This window comes from Gadus morhua, chromosome 16, assembly GCF_902167405.1.
Source record: "Gadus morhua chromosome 16, gadMor3.0, whole genome shotgun sequence".
In the NCBI taxonomy this organism is placed as follows: Eukaryota; Metazoa; Chordata; class Actinopteri; order Gadiformes; family Gadidae; genus Gadus; species Gadus morhua.
In genome coordinates this window covers 22,447,144-22,459,296 of record NC_044063.1, presented here as the reverse complement: position 1 = coordinate 22,459,296, position 12,153 = coordinate 22,447,144, and the positions used below count along the sequence as shown (strand labels likewise).

The 12,153-nt window shown below is 46.0% G+C and overlaps 1 protein-coding gene across 3 annotated transcripts; it reads left to right on the top strand.

Moving 5' to 3' along the window:
* The first annotated feature begins 2,232 nt into the window (after positions 1 to 2,232).
* Positions 2,233 to 8,584, top strand: atf5b (activating transcription factor 5b). Of its 3 annotated transcripts, XM_030382035.1 has the most exons (4): positions 2,233 to 2,787; positions 3,395 to 3,631; positions 3,996 to 5,244; positions 7,032 to 8,584. In XM_030382035.1, the coding sequence occupies exons 2-4, from the start codon at positions 3,493 to 3,495 to the stop codon at positions 7,213 to 7,215; spliced, it is 1,572 nt and encodes a 523-aa protein (XP_030237895.1). In that variant the 5' UTR covers positions 2,233 to 2,787; positions 3,395 to 3,492; the 3' UTR covers positions 7,216 to 8,584. The 3 variants fall into 3 exon arrangements, with proteins under 3 accessions (XP_030237895.1, XP_030237897.1, XP_030237896.1); XM_030382037.1 differs by lacking the exon at positions 2,233 to 2,787 and having other exon boundaries at positions 3,624 to 3,711; XM_030382036.1 differs by lacking the exons at positions 2,233 to 2,787; positions 3,395 to 3,631 and adding an exon at positions 3,651 to 3,777.
* The last annotated feature ends 3,569 nt before the right edge of the window (positions 8,585 to 12,153 follow it).

Genomic DNA, 12,153 nt, shown 5'->3' with positions numbered 1-12,153 from the left:
GAGATGTTCAGACTATAGGAGGGTTTGGCCCCTAAGAGAGAAGAGATGTTCAGACTATAGGAGGGTTTGGCCCCTAAGAGAGAAGAGGTGTTCAGACTACAGGAGGGTTTGGCCCCTAAGACAGAAGAGGTGTTCAGACTACAGGAGGGTTTGGTCCCTAAGACAGAAGAGATGTTCTGTCTATAGGAGGGTTTGGCCCCTAAGAGAGAAGAGGTGTTCAGACTACAGGAGGGTTTGGCCCCTAAGAGAGAAGAGGTGTTCAGACTACAGGAGGGTTTGGACCCTAAGACAGAAGAGGTGTTCAGACTACAGGAGGGTTTGGCCCCTAAGACAGAAGAGGTGTTCCGACTACAGGAGGGTTTGGATCCTAAGACAGAAGAGGTGTTCCGACTACAGGAGGGTTTGGCCCCTAAGACAGAAGAGGTGTTCCGACTACAGGAGGGTTTGGCCCCTAAATCAGACAAGGTTTGCTTGTTGTTGGTAATCATCCTTGTATTCCCTGACCCTGAAACAGTTTCCTTCACACCATTATGATAATAATAACAACAACTAACTGCAACCTCCACACATTATTGCCAACGTCTGATTGGGGAGGGGGGGGGGGGGGGGGGGGGAGAGAGGAGAGAGGAGAGGGGGTAACAACAAATTGTATCAATATGAATATCGTTAAGAGAGAGGGAGAGAGAGAGAGAGAGAGAGAGAGAGAGAGAGAGAGAGAGAGAGAGAGAGAGAGAGAGAGAGAGAGAGAGACACACACACACACACACACACACACACACACACACACACACACACACACACACACACACACACACACACACACACACACACACACACACACACACACACACACACACACACACACACACACACACACACAGTGTGTTTGCCTATTGCTATAGCAACAGTCAGAGCTGGCTGGGAGGCTGGGGCCTGGACTGTTGTTGGCTGGTGAGAAGACACAGACAGGTCCCAGACACGCACAGGAGGATGAGGGGTTTTGCTAATGAGGGCAGTGGGACGGACCTCCTGCGGTGACCTCCACCTGTCCTGTAGCTGCCCCCTCCCACCCATGTTGTCCTACCCCCCGTTCCCCAGCGCATGCACGGCCCTCTTCGGAAGGCAGGTGGGAGCGCCGGCCTGACACGGAGGTCGGCACAGGCTCCCCACCCTCTGGAGGTGACATTGAGGCAGCCTATCTATCTATCTATCTATCTATCTATCTATCTATCTATCTATCTATCTATCTATCTATCTATCTATCTATCTGTCTATCTGTCTGTCTGTCTGTCTGTCTGTCTGTCTGTCTGTCCGTCCGTCCGTCCGTCCGTCCGTCCGTCCGTCCGTCCGTCCGTCCGTCCGTCCGTCCGTCCGTCCATCTATCTATCTATCTATCTATCTATCTATCTATCTATCTATCTATCTATCTATCTATCTATCTATCTATCTATCTATCTATCTATCTATCTATCTATATAGCTGACAAATCCAAAATCAAGTGATACCTTCTATTGTACTATACTATTTATTATTATGTATTTTATTTATCTATTATATTTATCTTTTTTTTGGATTCACAATATTTAATTTGGGATATGGAACCCTGTAGGAACTAAATGCCCAACTTGTGGAGGCCAACATTTAAGGGTATTTATAGGCATGCTCGTGTGTGTGTGTCCCATTGACATTATTGTTATTATTATTAGTAGTAGTAGTAGAAGTAGTAGTATTTGTATTATAATTAATTACATTAATATCAATATTATTGTTGTTATTATAGTGTTATTATTTAGTACTATTATAATAATAATTATTATTATTATCATATTATTATTGACATCAAAACCAATGACAAGAATGCAATAAATATATATATCTATGTGTTAGTAATTCAGTTAGGACTTTTTTAACCACTGCAACTCTACAATGAATAAGGAATCCAGCATTGTTCATGGATTTGAATCTGGTTGTTTTTATTTCCTTTTAATAAACAAAAGTATCACTTTGGAAACACACTAATTACCAATAACGGGCAGTAGATGGACCTGGATAGTAGACCATGATCGTGGATAGTAGACCAATAGAAAACTTCCCCCAGTTAAACCAATGATGTGCCTATATTGTTACAGCATTCAGCGAATCCCCTGCGGATCTGATGCAACAGGGCTGCAACTTAAGTTACACCTTTCAGCTGCAAGACTCTCTCCTTCCTCTTTAGCAACGACAAAGTAGTGCCTGGTTATGTTTCGCTCCTTTTTCAGATATCCTACCACCGTGCTGCTTTACATATGTTTTGAGAGAATTTGTCGTCATAGCAACTTAAGTAACACATAACTAGAATGATTTTATTATTTCTCAATTTAACATAGGCTAATTGTAATTGAATAAAGTGCACATTTTACTCATTACATGCATTGAACTGAATGTGTTTGTTGCTTTGGAGCACATAGCCTGAGTATTTTTCTAATGAAGTATTTAATGTTCTTGTGGCGGCACTCTCTGGATGACCGGGGCGTCCCGGGGTTCATGACGTAATGGGACCACGGAACGCTGCAAAGCGCGCATTCATCTGCCTGTTGTGATGCGGTCCGGCATGAGGACTTCCAGAAGAAGTAGCGGATTTTGAAACTTTCTGTCTGCTACTCTATCCGGCTAAATAGCACTTCTGCTAGAGTCCTGAGTTCTGAGGGAAATATGGCTTTTTAATCGTGACATCCCTCAAAAAAGTGGGACAGCCTTGCATTTGCAAAAACACTTTCAACCAACCAAATACTTCTGAATTATGGGGTAAGTGATATTGCTTTACTATTGAGGAACATATACAAGTTTGGAGAAATACTCAGTTTGTTTGAATATTGTGAATATTACCTTTATAAATCAGAGTGGAATAAATGTTCACCATTCAATCATTGTTTATTTTTAACAGTGCTGGATAGATTTGACATATTTTGGAAAAGAGAAATAACCACAGCGGCTTAAACTGTTTTACATTGTTCAATTAAAACCATGGAAAATACTCGGAGATTTTTTAATTATTTACTTTCCTCACTCTCTAAATGAGTGCACTATATTGACAATTGACATTACTACATTAAATTATGAATTGGACTACAGCTATTATTTAATGATGTGTTTTGTGGTTATATTTAGAGTACATTATATACCCTTCCTTATCTGTACATTATCATCTAAAAGTGTAGGCAAACGGCTTACTGTTTTGTCAAATACAAAATCATTCATAAGTAGAGTAAATAAAAAATAAAAAGTTTTGACCTGAGCAAGTGTTTGATAATTATTTAGGAAATTGTATCTTTTTGGTTAAATTACTAACTTTATTAACTTTTCTTAAATATAAGAAATTTGTTATGCAAAATTATCCAATTCATTTTTACAGGCCTTCAAGTTTTCCACCATCTCTGTCCACTGTGACGCTGTACGGCAAGTACTACACAGTTTGTGCCTTTCAACATTTAAATCGAAGTAGAATCCACGATGTCGGCATCGATCCTTCGCAAGAAAAATCCTGCGATTTGCATGGGCGCCCTCAGCATCGCTCCTCTCCAACTGGCTGGCCTTAGCCAATCAGGATACAGGAAGGGGGCGGAGTTAAGAGAGAGGCAGAACTTAATTGGTGAGTTACGGCAAGACAATTTTTTATTTTTCCACATTCCAAGGTTGGAGCCGCAGTGCAGCACGGGCTAATGTCGTACAGTGAGTACTGCTAAGTGGATATATATTGAACGCAGACGATGCTGTTCAATCATTTTCAGATGATCGGTTAGTTGTGTTTGGATATTTTGGCTCAATATTAGATAAGAATATGCTAGCGTGTTTATTTAATGTTTTAGAATTTGTGTCAAGCCTCTTTTTTTTAAGATTGATTGGACGCAATTAATATTTTTCATTTTTTCAAGCTTGAATTTTAATAGATTTGTTGTTTTAATTTTTTTTATTTAATATTTTACATTTTATTTGCATTTTCCAATTTCTCCCAGGTGATGGTCACACGGATTGGATGACAGAGAAAGTTGATTTGTCCTCATTTGTTTCAACGACTACCGGGTCATCTCCTCGCTCATCCCTCCCGCCCTCGCCGCTCCAACACGATGTCAAGGTGCCCTCTGATCTGGAGGTCATGACCTCTCTACTGCAGGAGGAGCTGGCTCAACTGGAGGACTACTTCCGTTCAGAGTCGTCTTCCGCAACGGCCAAGTTGGACAAATCTTCAAAATGTGACAAGGGGGTCCCGGCCATGGGCACCCAGTCCTACTACCAGCTACCCTACGCCTCCTATGGGGCCGGTCAGTCAGACGCCAGCCCCGTGGTTGTTACCTTGGCAACAGGGGAATTGGACCTGGCCAGCTTTTGCAGCAACCCCATAGGCAGAACCAAAATAGCACGTCCGGCGCCGTACAACTACCACCACCGGTACCACCACCACCACCACACCAACGGACGGAGGGGCGAGCCGGGGAAGCTGGGCGAGGACGTGGGACTGGACACATGGGGGTCCAGGGGGGGCTACTCAGGGAGTGCGGACTTGTCTGTGAACCACTATTCCACGCTCAAGCCGGTGGGTAAGAACAGTGTGGTGGGTGTGAAGAAGGTGAGGGAATGTGCTTTATCGCTGAAGGAGGAGGAGAGCTACTGCTTCAGCGAGGGGATGTTCTGCAGCGAGGAGATCGCGAGGGGCTTCTGCCACGGGGGCTCCTCGTCCTACGGCGACGGCCACCACAAGAGAGAGCTGGGCCCGTCCATGCTGGGCTCCAAGGGGAGCGGAGGGTACGAGGGTGGCGGCGGGCTGGAGGTTCTCCACGGCAGCAGGGACGGCCGGCTCTCCGGGGGGCCCCTGGCCCAAGAGACAATGGGGGTAGCGGGCGACGGCTACTACCACCAAGCCATGGTCGGCGCAGAGCCTTACCACAGCTTCATCGGCGACCTGGACCAGCCCTCGCAAGCCTCGCACGCCCTTGACTCCCCGCACGGCCACTACCTCTACCCTGATTGCCTTCCGGACCAAAGCTATGAATGTCTCTCCCGAGGGGAGTGTGAGGCACCGCTGGTGGGGGGCTCAGCCCTCCACCGGCCCCACTCCCAGAGGCTGAAGCACGAGGTCTGCTCCGTCAAGCCCCCTCTGGTGTTAGGGGTGGGGTTGGGTGTGGGGGTGGGGGTGGTGCCCCTGGAGGGAGGCACCGGAGAGAGGAAGCAGAAGAAGAGGGACCAGAACAAGACAGCTGCTCACAGGTAGAGTGATCGGCTACTTCCCTTGTTCTCTATCCACTTCCACACATGACCCATATCCCTGCTCTCTCTCTGTCTCTCTCCCTGTTTGTCTGTCTGTCTGTCTGTCTCCCTCTCTCTCTCTCTCTCTCTCTCCCTCTCTCTCTCTCTCTCTCTCTCTCTCTCTCTCTCTCTCCTTCTTTCTCTTACTTTTATGACCTTTTCGAATCATGGTTGCACATTGCAGTATTATATTGTATACATATGGATAAAAATAGATATATTATAGGATTATATATTGAATTGTATCTATACATATGTGTATATATTTATACATATTTATATATATTTGTGTGTCTATATATATATATATATATACAGTGTATATATGTGGTGGGGTTTTCTGTGTCTGTGCATTCGTGATTGTGTGTATGTGTGTGTGGGTGTTTGTAAATATACGAAGATCTGAGATAAAATTCCTATTTTAAATTCTGTTAAAAATGCAACAGTTCAATACTGACATTGAAAGAGGAAAACAAATGAACTATTTCGTTTTTCTTTAAGTTGTGAATGATTCTGAATCTATTCAACAATTTTGTTCATTTCTTTGATGTTGTTTCTGTTACTTGTTGAGAAAAATGTTAAGTATGTAATTTTACTTTAAGTTGTGAATGATTATGAGGCTATTTTTACAATATTGTTTGTTTCTTTGATGTTGTTTCTGTTTCTTGTTAAGAAAATGTTAAGTGTTACATTTTTCGTTGAGTTGTGAATGTTTATGAGGCTATTCAACAATATCGTTTGCTTTTTTTATGTTGTTGAATACCTTGTTGTATTTGGAATAAAGTGACTGTTTGGACTGAATGACACAACCATACTTATCTGTGTTCAGTGAGTATGAGGCTATGGTCTTTGAGACAACCAGACACACATGTAGTGCAGAAAGTACAGGGCGATGGAAAGTCCCATACAGCCTGCCAAATCACCCCACCTAACTGTTTCTGGAAGTCTGACTGCTTTTCAGTCTTATCCTGACCATCACTGTATGTATGTGTGTGTGTGTGTGTGTGTGTGTGTGTGTGTGTGTGTGTGTGTGTGTGTGTGTGTTTTTCTGTGTGTGTGTGTGTGTGTGTGTGTGTTTTTTTTTCTGTGTGTGTGTGTGTGTGTGTGTGTGTTTTTTTTTTCTGTGTGTGTTTCTGTGTGTGTGTGTGTGTGTGTGTGTGTGTGTGTGTGTGTGTGTTTCAGTGTGTGTGTTTCTGTGTGTGTGTGTGTGTGTGTTTCTGTGTGTGTGTGTGTGTGCGTGTGTGTGTTTCTGTGTGTGCGTGTGTTTCTTTGTGTTCATGCGTTTCTTTGTGTGTGTGTGCGTGTGTGTGTTTTTGTGTGTGCGTGTGTTTCTTTGTGTTTGTGCGTTTCTTTGTGTGTGTGTGTGTGTGTGTGTGTGTTTTTCTGTGTGTGTGTGTGTGTGTGTGTGTGTGTGTTTTTTCTGTGTGTGTGTGTGTGTGTGTGTGTGTGTGTGTGTGTGTGTTTGTGTGTGTGTGTGTGTGTGTGTGTGTGTGTGTGTGTGTTTCAGTGTGTGTGTGTTTCTGTGTGTGTGTGTGTGTGTGTTTCTGTGTGTGTGTGTGTGTGTGTGCGTGTGTGTGTTTCTGTGTGTGCGTGTATTCTTTGTGTTTGTGCGTTTCTTTGTGTGTGTGTGTGTGTGTGTGTGTGTGTGTGTGTGTGTGTGTTTCTTTGTGTGCATGTGTGTGTGTGTGTGTGTGTCTTTCTCCATCCCCACTGGGCCCTGAGCACTAACCCCCTCTGTGCCGGTGCAGGTACAGGCTGCGGAAGCGGGCGGAGCTGGACTCCCTGGAGGAGGAGCTCCACGGACTGGAGGGCCAGAACCGGGAGCTGAGGGACAAGGCCGAGTCGGTGGAGCGGGAGATCCAGTACGTCAAGGACCTGCTGATCGAGGTGTACAAGGCACGCAGCCAGCGCCTCAAACAGGACAGCACCTGACCACGCCCCCTGACCACGCCCCCCCCCCCCCCCCCCACCCGACCGCCGCCGGCCCCCAGAGCACCCATCGTCCTGGCAACCAGCACTGCATCATGGACCACAGCCACGCCGATGGCCTCCTTTCCTTTTCATTCAATAAAATAAGCGGTAGTTGTGCATGATTTCTGGTCGTTTTCTAAATATTGAATTTGAAGAAATGGAAGAATTTGCTTTAGGATCACTCTCCAGAGGATTGCAAACATATGACATTCATGCGAATACGTGAATTTACCCATGCCACCTGCCCACCCAACAAGCGTACACATGCACACACACACATCCCACAACTGAGAGGGTGGCTGGACTGTACAGCAGGCCCCCGTGGGGGCCTTGCAGGAGATGAGATGCTGAACTGTACTGCAGGCCTCTATGTGGGGTCTTGCAGGAGATGAGATGCTGAACTGTACAGCAGGCCCCAGTGGGGGGTCTTGCAGGAGATAAGATGCTGAATTGTCCGTGACCACTGTGATCCAAACTGCAGCCTTGGAACGCCTGAGTTTGAGCACTAGCAATGATTGACCGTTGACGCAGCATTGTTTGACTGACGGTGTGAAGGAGTTTGCTTGTGATTTCGTGACATGCATTGGCAACAATCAAATCAGTCCCATAATATCATGCAATATTTATTTAATGTTTATATTATTATCATTTTTTTATTTATGTATCATTTGCTTTCAACAGTTCTGAACATTATTGAATAAAGATAAACCTTTTTTTAATGTTATATACAAATATTTATGATTAAATGTTGCAAAGGAAACATTATAAATTGATATGGTTAAAGTATTTACACTTCTTTAACCTGCTGAACTACCCGATGCATGTCTGATTTTGGTAAAGCATGTGTGATTGTTATTTGATCAAGGCAATATTTTGTTAACTGCATGGCTTTAAGATCACCACACTGTCAATTTACTGATTTTAATCCCCACAAAAAATCCATGCTCAGGTTTTGCTATTTGATTTCAGACAAAGTATAATCATGGCTTTTTTTCTCTCCCCCTCTGTTTCTCTTCTTCTGTTTCTCTGCCTCTGTTTCTCTCCCTCTTTTTCTCTTCCTCGGTTTCTCCCTCTGCTCCCCTTCCTCTGTTTCTCTCCCTCTCTGACCCCCCCCCCCCCCCCCTCTCTCTCTCAGCTGTATTTGCGATAAAACAATCAGCTGTTGACGCAACAATAAATAGTTGTTGAGTTATGGTACGACTTCATGCAGTTGTGTTTCCAAATTGTTCAATGTGACTGAAATTCAGGGCCTGTCGGCGATGTCAATGTCAGGAAATTACACATCAGGTAAACGGCAGCCAAATAAAAACCACCTATGTCGTACCATGGACTGGGCTTCCTGGACTGGTTTTCTTTCCTCTTGTTCCACAACGTCCTGTTTCGTTGTGATGTTGTGGAAGAGCGACAGAGAGCAGGAGAGCCGGGGGTCCTGGACCCGAGCCTCACTCCCCATCAACGGCTTTCCTCTTCCTTGGACTGCATTGCAGTCTCAGTCAGTTCCTGACCTCACCATGGGGGGGGGGGGGGGGGGGGCGGGGGTGCACACAGAGGAATCACCAGCACACACCAAGCTGAACAACATGAAATAAAGTCACAATATTCGACATACATTTGTTTATTTTATCATATATCCTCTCACTAGACGGGCAGCACTGAAGCGCCCCTGCGTTACCACGGCCCGTTGAGCTGGAAGGCGCCGTGCTGTGTGCGTTCTGCTCTCTAAAGGCTCAGCGTACGGATGGCTGTCAGGCAGTACCCATCACCAGCCCATGTTCTCCATCTATCCTCCCAATGACTGGGGGGGTGGGGGTGATGGTGGTGTGTGTGTTGGGGGGGGGGGGGGGGGGGGGGGGGGGGGGGGGGGTTGATGGTGGTGTGTGTGTGCCGCGCGGGGGGAGGGGAGTGATGGTGCGGTGTGTGTGTGTGTGTGGAGGGACTGATAGTGGTGTGTGTGTGTGTGGGGGGTGATAGTGGTGTGTGTGTGTGTGTGTGTGTGGGGGTGATAGTGATGTGTGTGGGGGGGCGGGGGGAAGTGGTGGTGGTGTGTATGTGTGTGTGTGTGTGGGGGGGGGGGGGGAGTGGTGGTGGTGGTGTGTGTGTAGGGGGGGAGTGAAGCTGCCCGCTCTGTCTCAGTCTTAGCAGTCATAGTACTGCCTTTCAAGTGTATGAGGCAACATCACACAATACTTGCAGAGAATGGTGGAGTGGGGGAGAGAGAGAGAGAGAGAGAGGGAGAGAGAGAGAGAGAGAGAGAGAGAGAGAGAGAGAGAGAGAGAGAGAGAGAGAGAGAGAGAGAGAGGGGGAGGGAGGGGGCAGCGCTGCAATGAGCTATCACCATTCAGCTTCTTGTCTGCCACACCATGTGCAATCTTTGTCGGATTTGTCAGATTTAGAATCATTTGTGTGTGTGTTCAATGTGTGCGTGCGTGCGTATGTGCGTTTTTGTGCAAATGTGTGTGTGTGTGTGTGTGTGTGTGTGTGTGTGTGTCTTCTACTTCTTGAACAATCATCGAAATTAACTGTATTTATTTTACAGAATATTTTATTTAAAATTCACATGCTTGCTTTCATCAAACGTTCACAGCCCCTTTCAAACAGAAAGGTCCAGTATGACACAGTGAGCATACACTGGTCACTGGAAGGAAAGGTCCAGTATGACACAGTGAGCCTACACTGGTCACTGGAAGGTCAACAGTAAGGTCCAGTATGACACAGTGAGCATACACTGGTCACTGGAAGGTCAACAGTAAGGTCCAGTATGACACAGTGAGCATACACTGGTCACTGGAAGGAAAGGTCCAGTATGACACAGTGAGCCTACACTGGTCACTGGAAGGTCAACAGTAAGGTCCAGTATGACACAGTGAGCCTACACTGGTCACTGGAAGGTCAACAGTAAGGTCCAGTATGACACAGTGAGCCTACACTGGTCACTGGAAGATCGACAGTCAGGTCCAGTACGACACAGTGAGCCTACACTGGTCACTGGAAGGTCAACAGTCAGGTCCAGTACGACACAGTGAGCCTATGCTGTTCACTTGAAGGTCAACATTAAGCAGTGAAACAGTGGAGCTGCTCCAAACCGTTCCTCACCAGCAGATGTCTCTGGTGAGCCCTTGTTCCATCGTCCGTGGGCTGCGCTCATCTACATGCCTTCTTGCCGTTGGACCTCGATGAGATACTAAATATTTGTAATCCTTTGTGTCAATAGTTGCCACAAACATAGCTACTGGCCTGGGGTTTGGTTGTATGGAGCATCTGACTGTGGTACTGACAGATAATGCTCCACTTGTAGGCTGAGGAATGATCAACCATGTGTACCACTGATCAATATGGACTAAACTGTTGCTATGATCTATTATGCAGCACTCTCTAATTGACCATTTAACATTGATTGGTTTTGGAATAGAACATCTTCTGTAGAGAAATTTTCCATCTTTCCAATTCAGCTGGTGTTGCACCTCATGTTGAAATATTCAACCAAAGATAAAAATACTAATATTATGGATATGAAGAACTTTTTGCCCATATTGATTCTCTCTTCAATCTGATTTGGCTATCAGGGACATTTCTGTTCCTAAATGTTGTACTCGCCTAATGTTAATCGAACACCAATTGGGCTTGTCTTTGAAGACATTTCTCTTGCCTATTTCAGGTTTAAGGCAGCCATTTAAAGTAATAAAAAACTCAACAACTCAAAGGAATTTGAGTTGTTGAGCAAACATATGATATGTGTGTGTCAGTGTGTTTGTCTCTCAGCTGATTGGACAGAGGGAGGGGAAAAATAGAGTGAGCGGGAGAGAGAGACTTATTAAGGTAAGGGATGGAGTATTCGAGCCTAAAGCAAAACAGTTTGCCCTGCAAGTCGAGGCCTGCCTTAGGTTCAGGTGTTAGAAGAGTAGGCGTGTGGGGCTTGTTTGTTTTAGTGTGTAGACCGTGCCTGTGTGAGATGAGTACAAATACCATATATGTGTGTATCAGTGTGTGTTGGTGTGTTGGGTGGGTGGTGTTGTGGAGCTAGTTGGCTGCAGCCTATTGTGTTTGTGTGTGTGTGTGTGTGTGTGTGTGTGTGTGTGTGTGTGTTTTTGAGTGTGTGTGTGTGTGTGTGTGTGTGTTTGAGTGTGTGTGTTTGTGAGCGTCTGTGTGTGTGTGTTTGTGAGCGTATCAGTGTTTTTGAGTGTGTGTGTGTTTGTGTGCGGGAGCGTGTGTATGTGTGTGTGTGTTTGTGGGTGTGTTTGTACGTGTGTGTTTGTGTAGGAGAGAATTATGGTTGCAGAGCCAAATACCTCGTATGTAATACGGCTGTTATTTTGTGGCGCCACTGTGAGGCCCTATGATCCGCCTCCTCAGTGAAGCTCTTCTCCATCAGGTAGTAGGGAAGCAATTTTAAAGTAGAGTACCGGCACTCCGTGGGGAACAACTTCCTGCTGAGAAAATGATGGGTTCCAGTCGCCCTCCTCCGCTAACAGAGCAGCCCAAGCCCCACACCCGAGGCCTCTTTCTACACAGTAAAAGGGATTTCATAGTCTTGCTGTTGCATTACAGGGCCATTCCACCGGCAATCCTAAAGTCCTCAAAGGCAAACTGACACTGAGCAGTCCACTTGACCTTGTTCAGACTGTTTTTCTTGGTCAGCTAGGATACAATGGTTGCCCTTCCGGAGCAGTTGGGGAACAACCGCCGGCACATCCCAAGGATCATCCCAAGGAAAGGCCTCACCTGGGATTTAGTTCTTTGTACTGGGGTATCAGTGAGGCCACTCACCCTCCCACCCTACCTGTGGCCTTACTGAGGGCGCACTCACACTAGGCAAGTTTGCCTGTTCCGTGCTGCAGGAAGATTCAGCACGATTCCCCCCCCTCCCCACTCCCCCTGCTGCAGAGCCGGCGCTGGCCGTTT

Excerpts from the sequence above, each read along its gene's own strand:
- atf5b (XM_030382035.1), top strand. The coding sequence starts at position 3,493 with ATGTCGGCATCGATCCTTCGCAAGAAAAATCCTGCGATTTGCATGGGC. Across the intron at positions 3,632-3,995 it reads AGAGAGGCAGAACTTAATTG|GTGATGGTCACACGGATTGG; the intron begins GTGAGTTACGGC and ends AATTTCTCCCAG. Across the intron at positions 5,245-7,031 it reads AACAAGACAGCTGCTCACAG|GTACAGGCTGCGGAAGCGGG; the intron begins GTAGAGTGATCG and ends GTGCCGGTGCAG.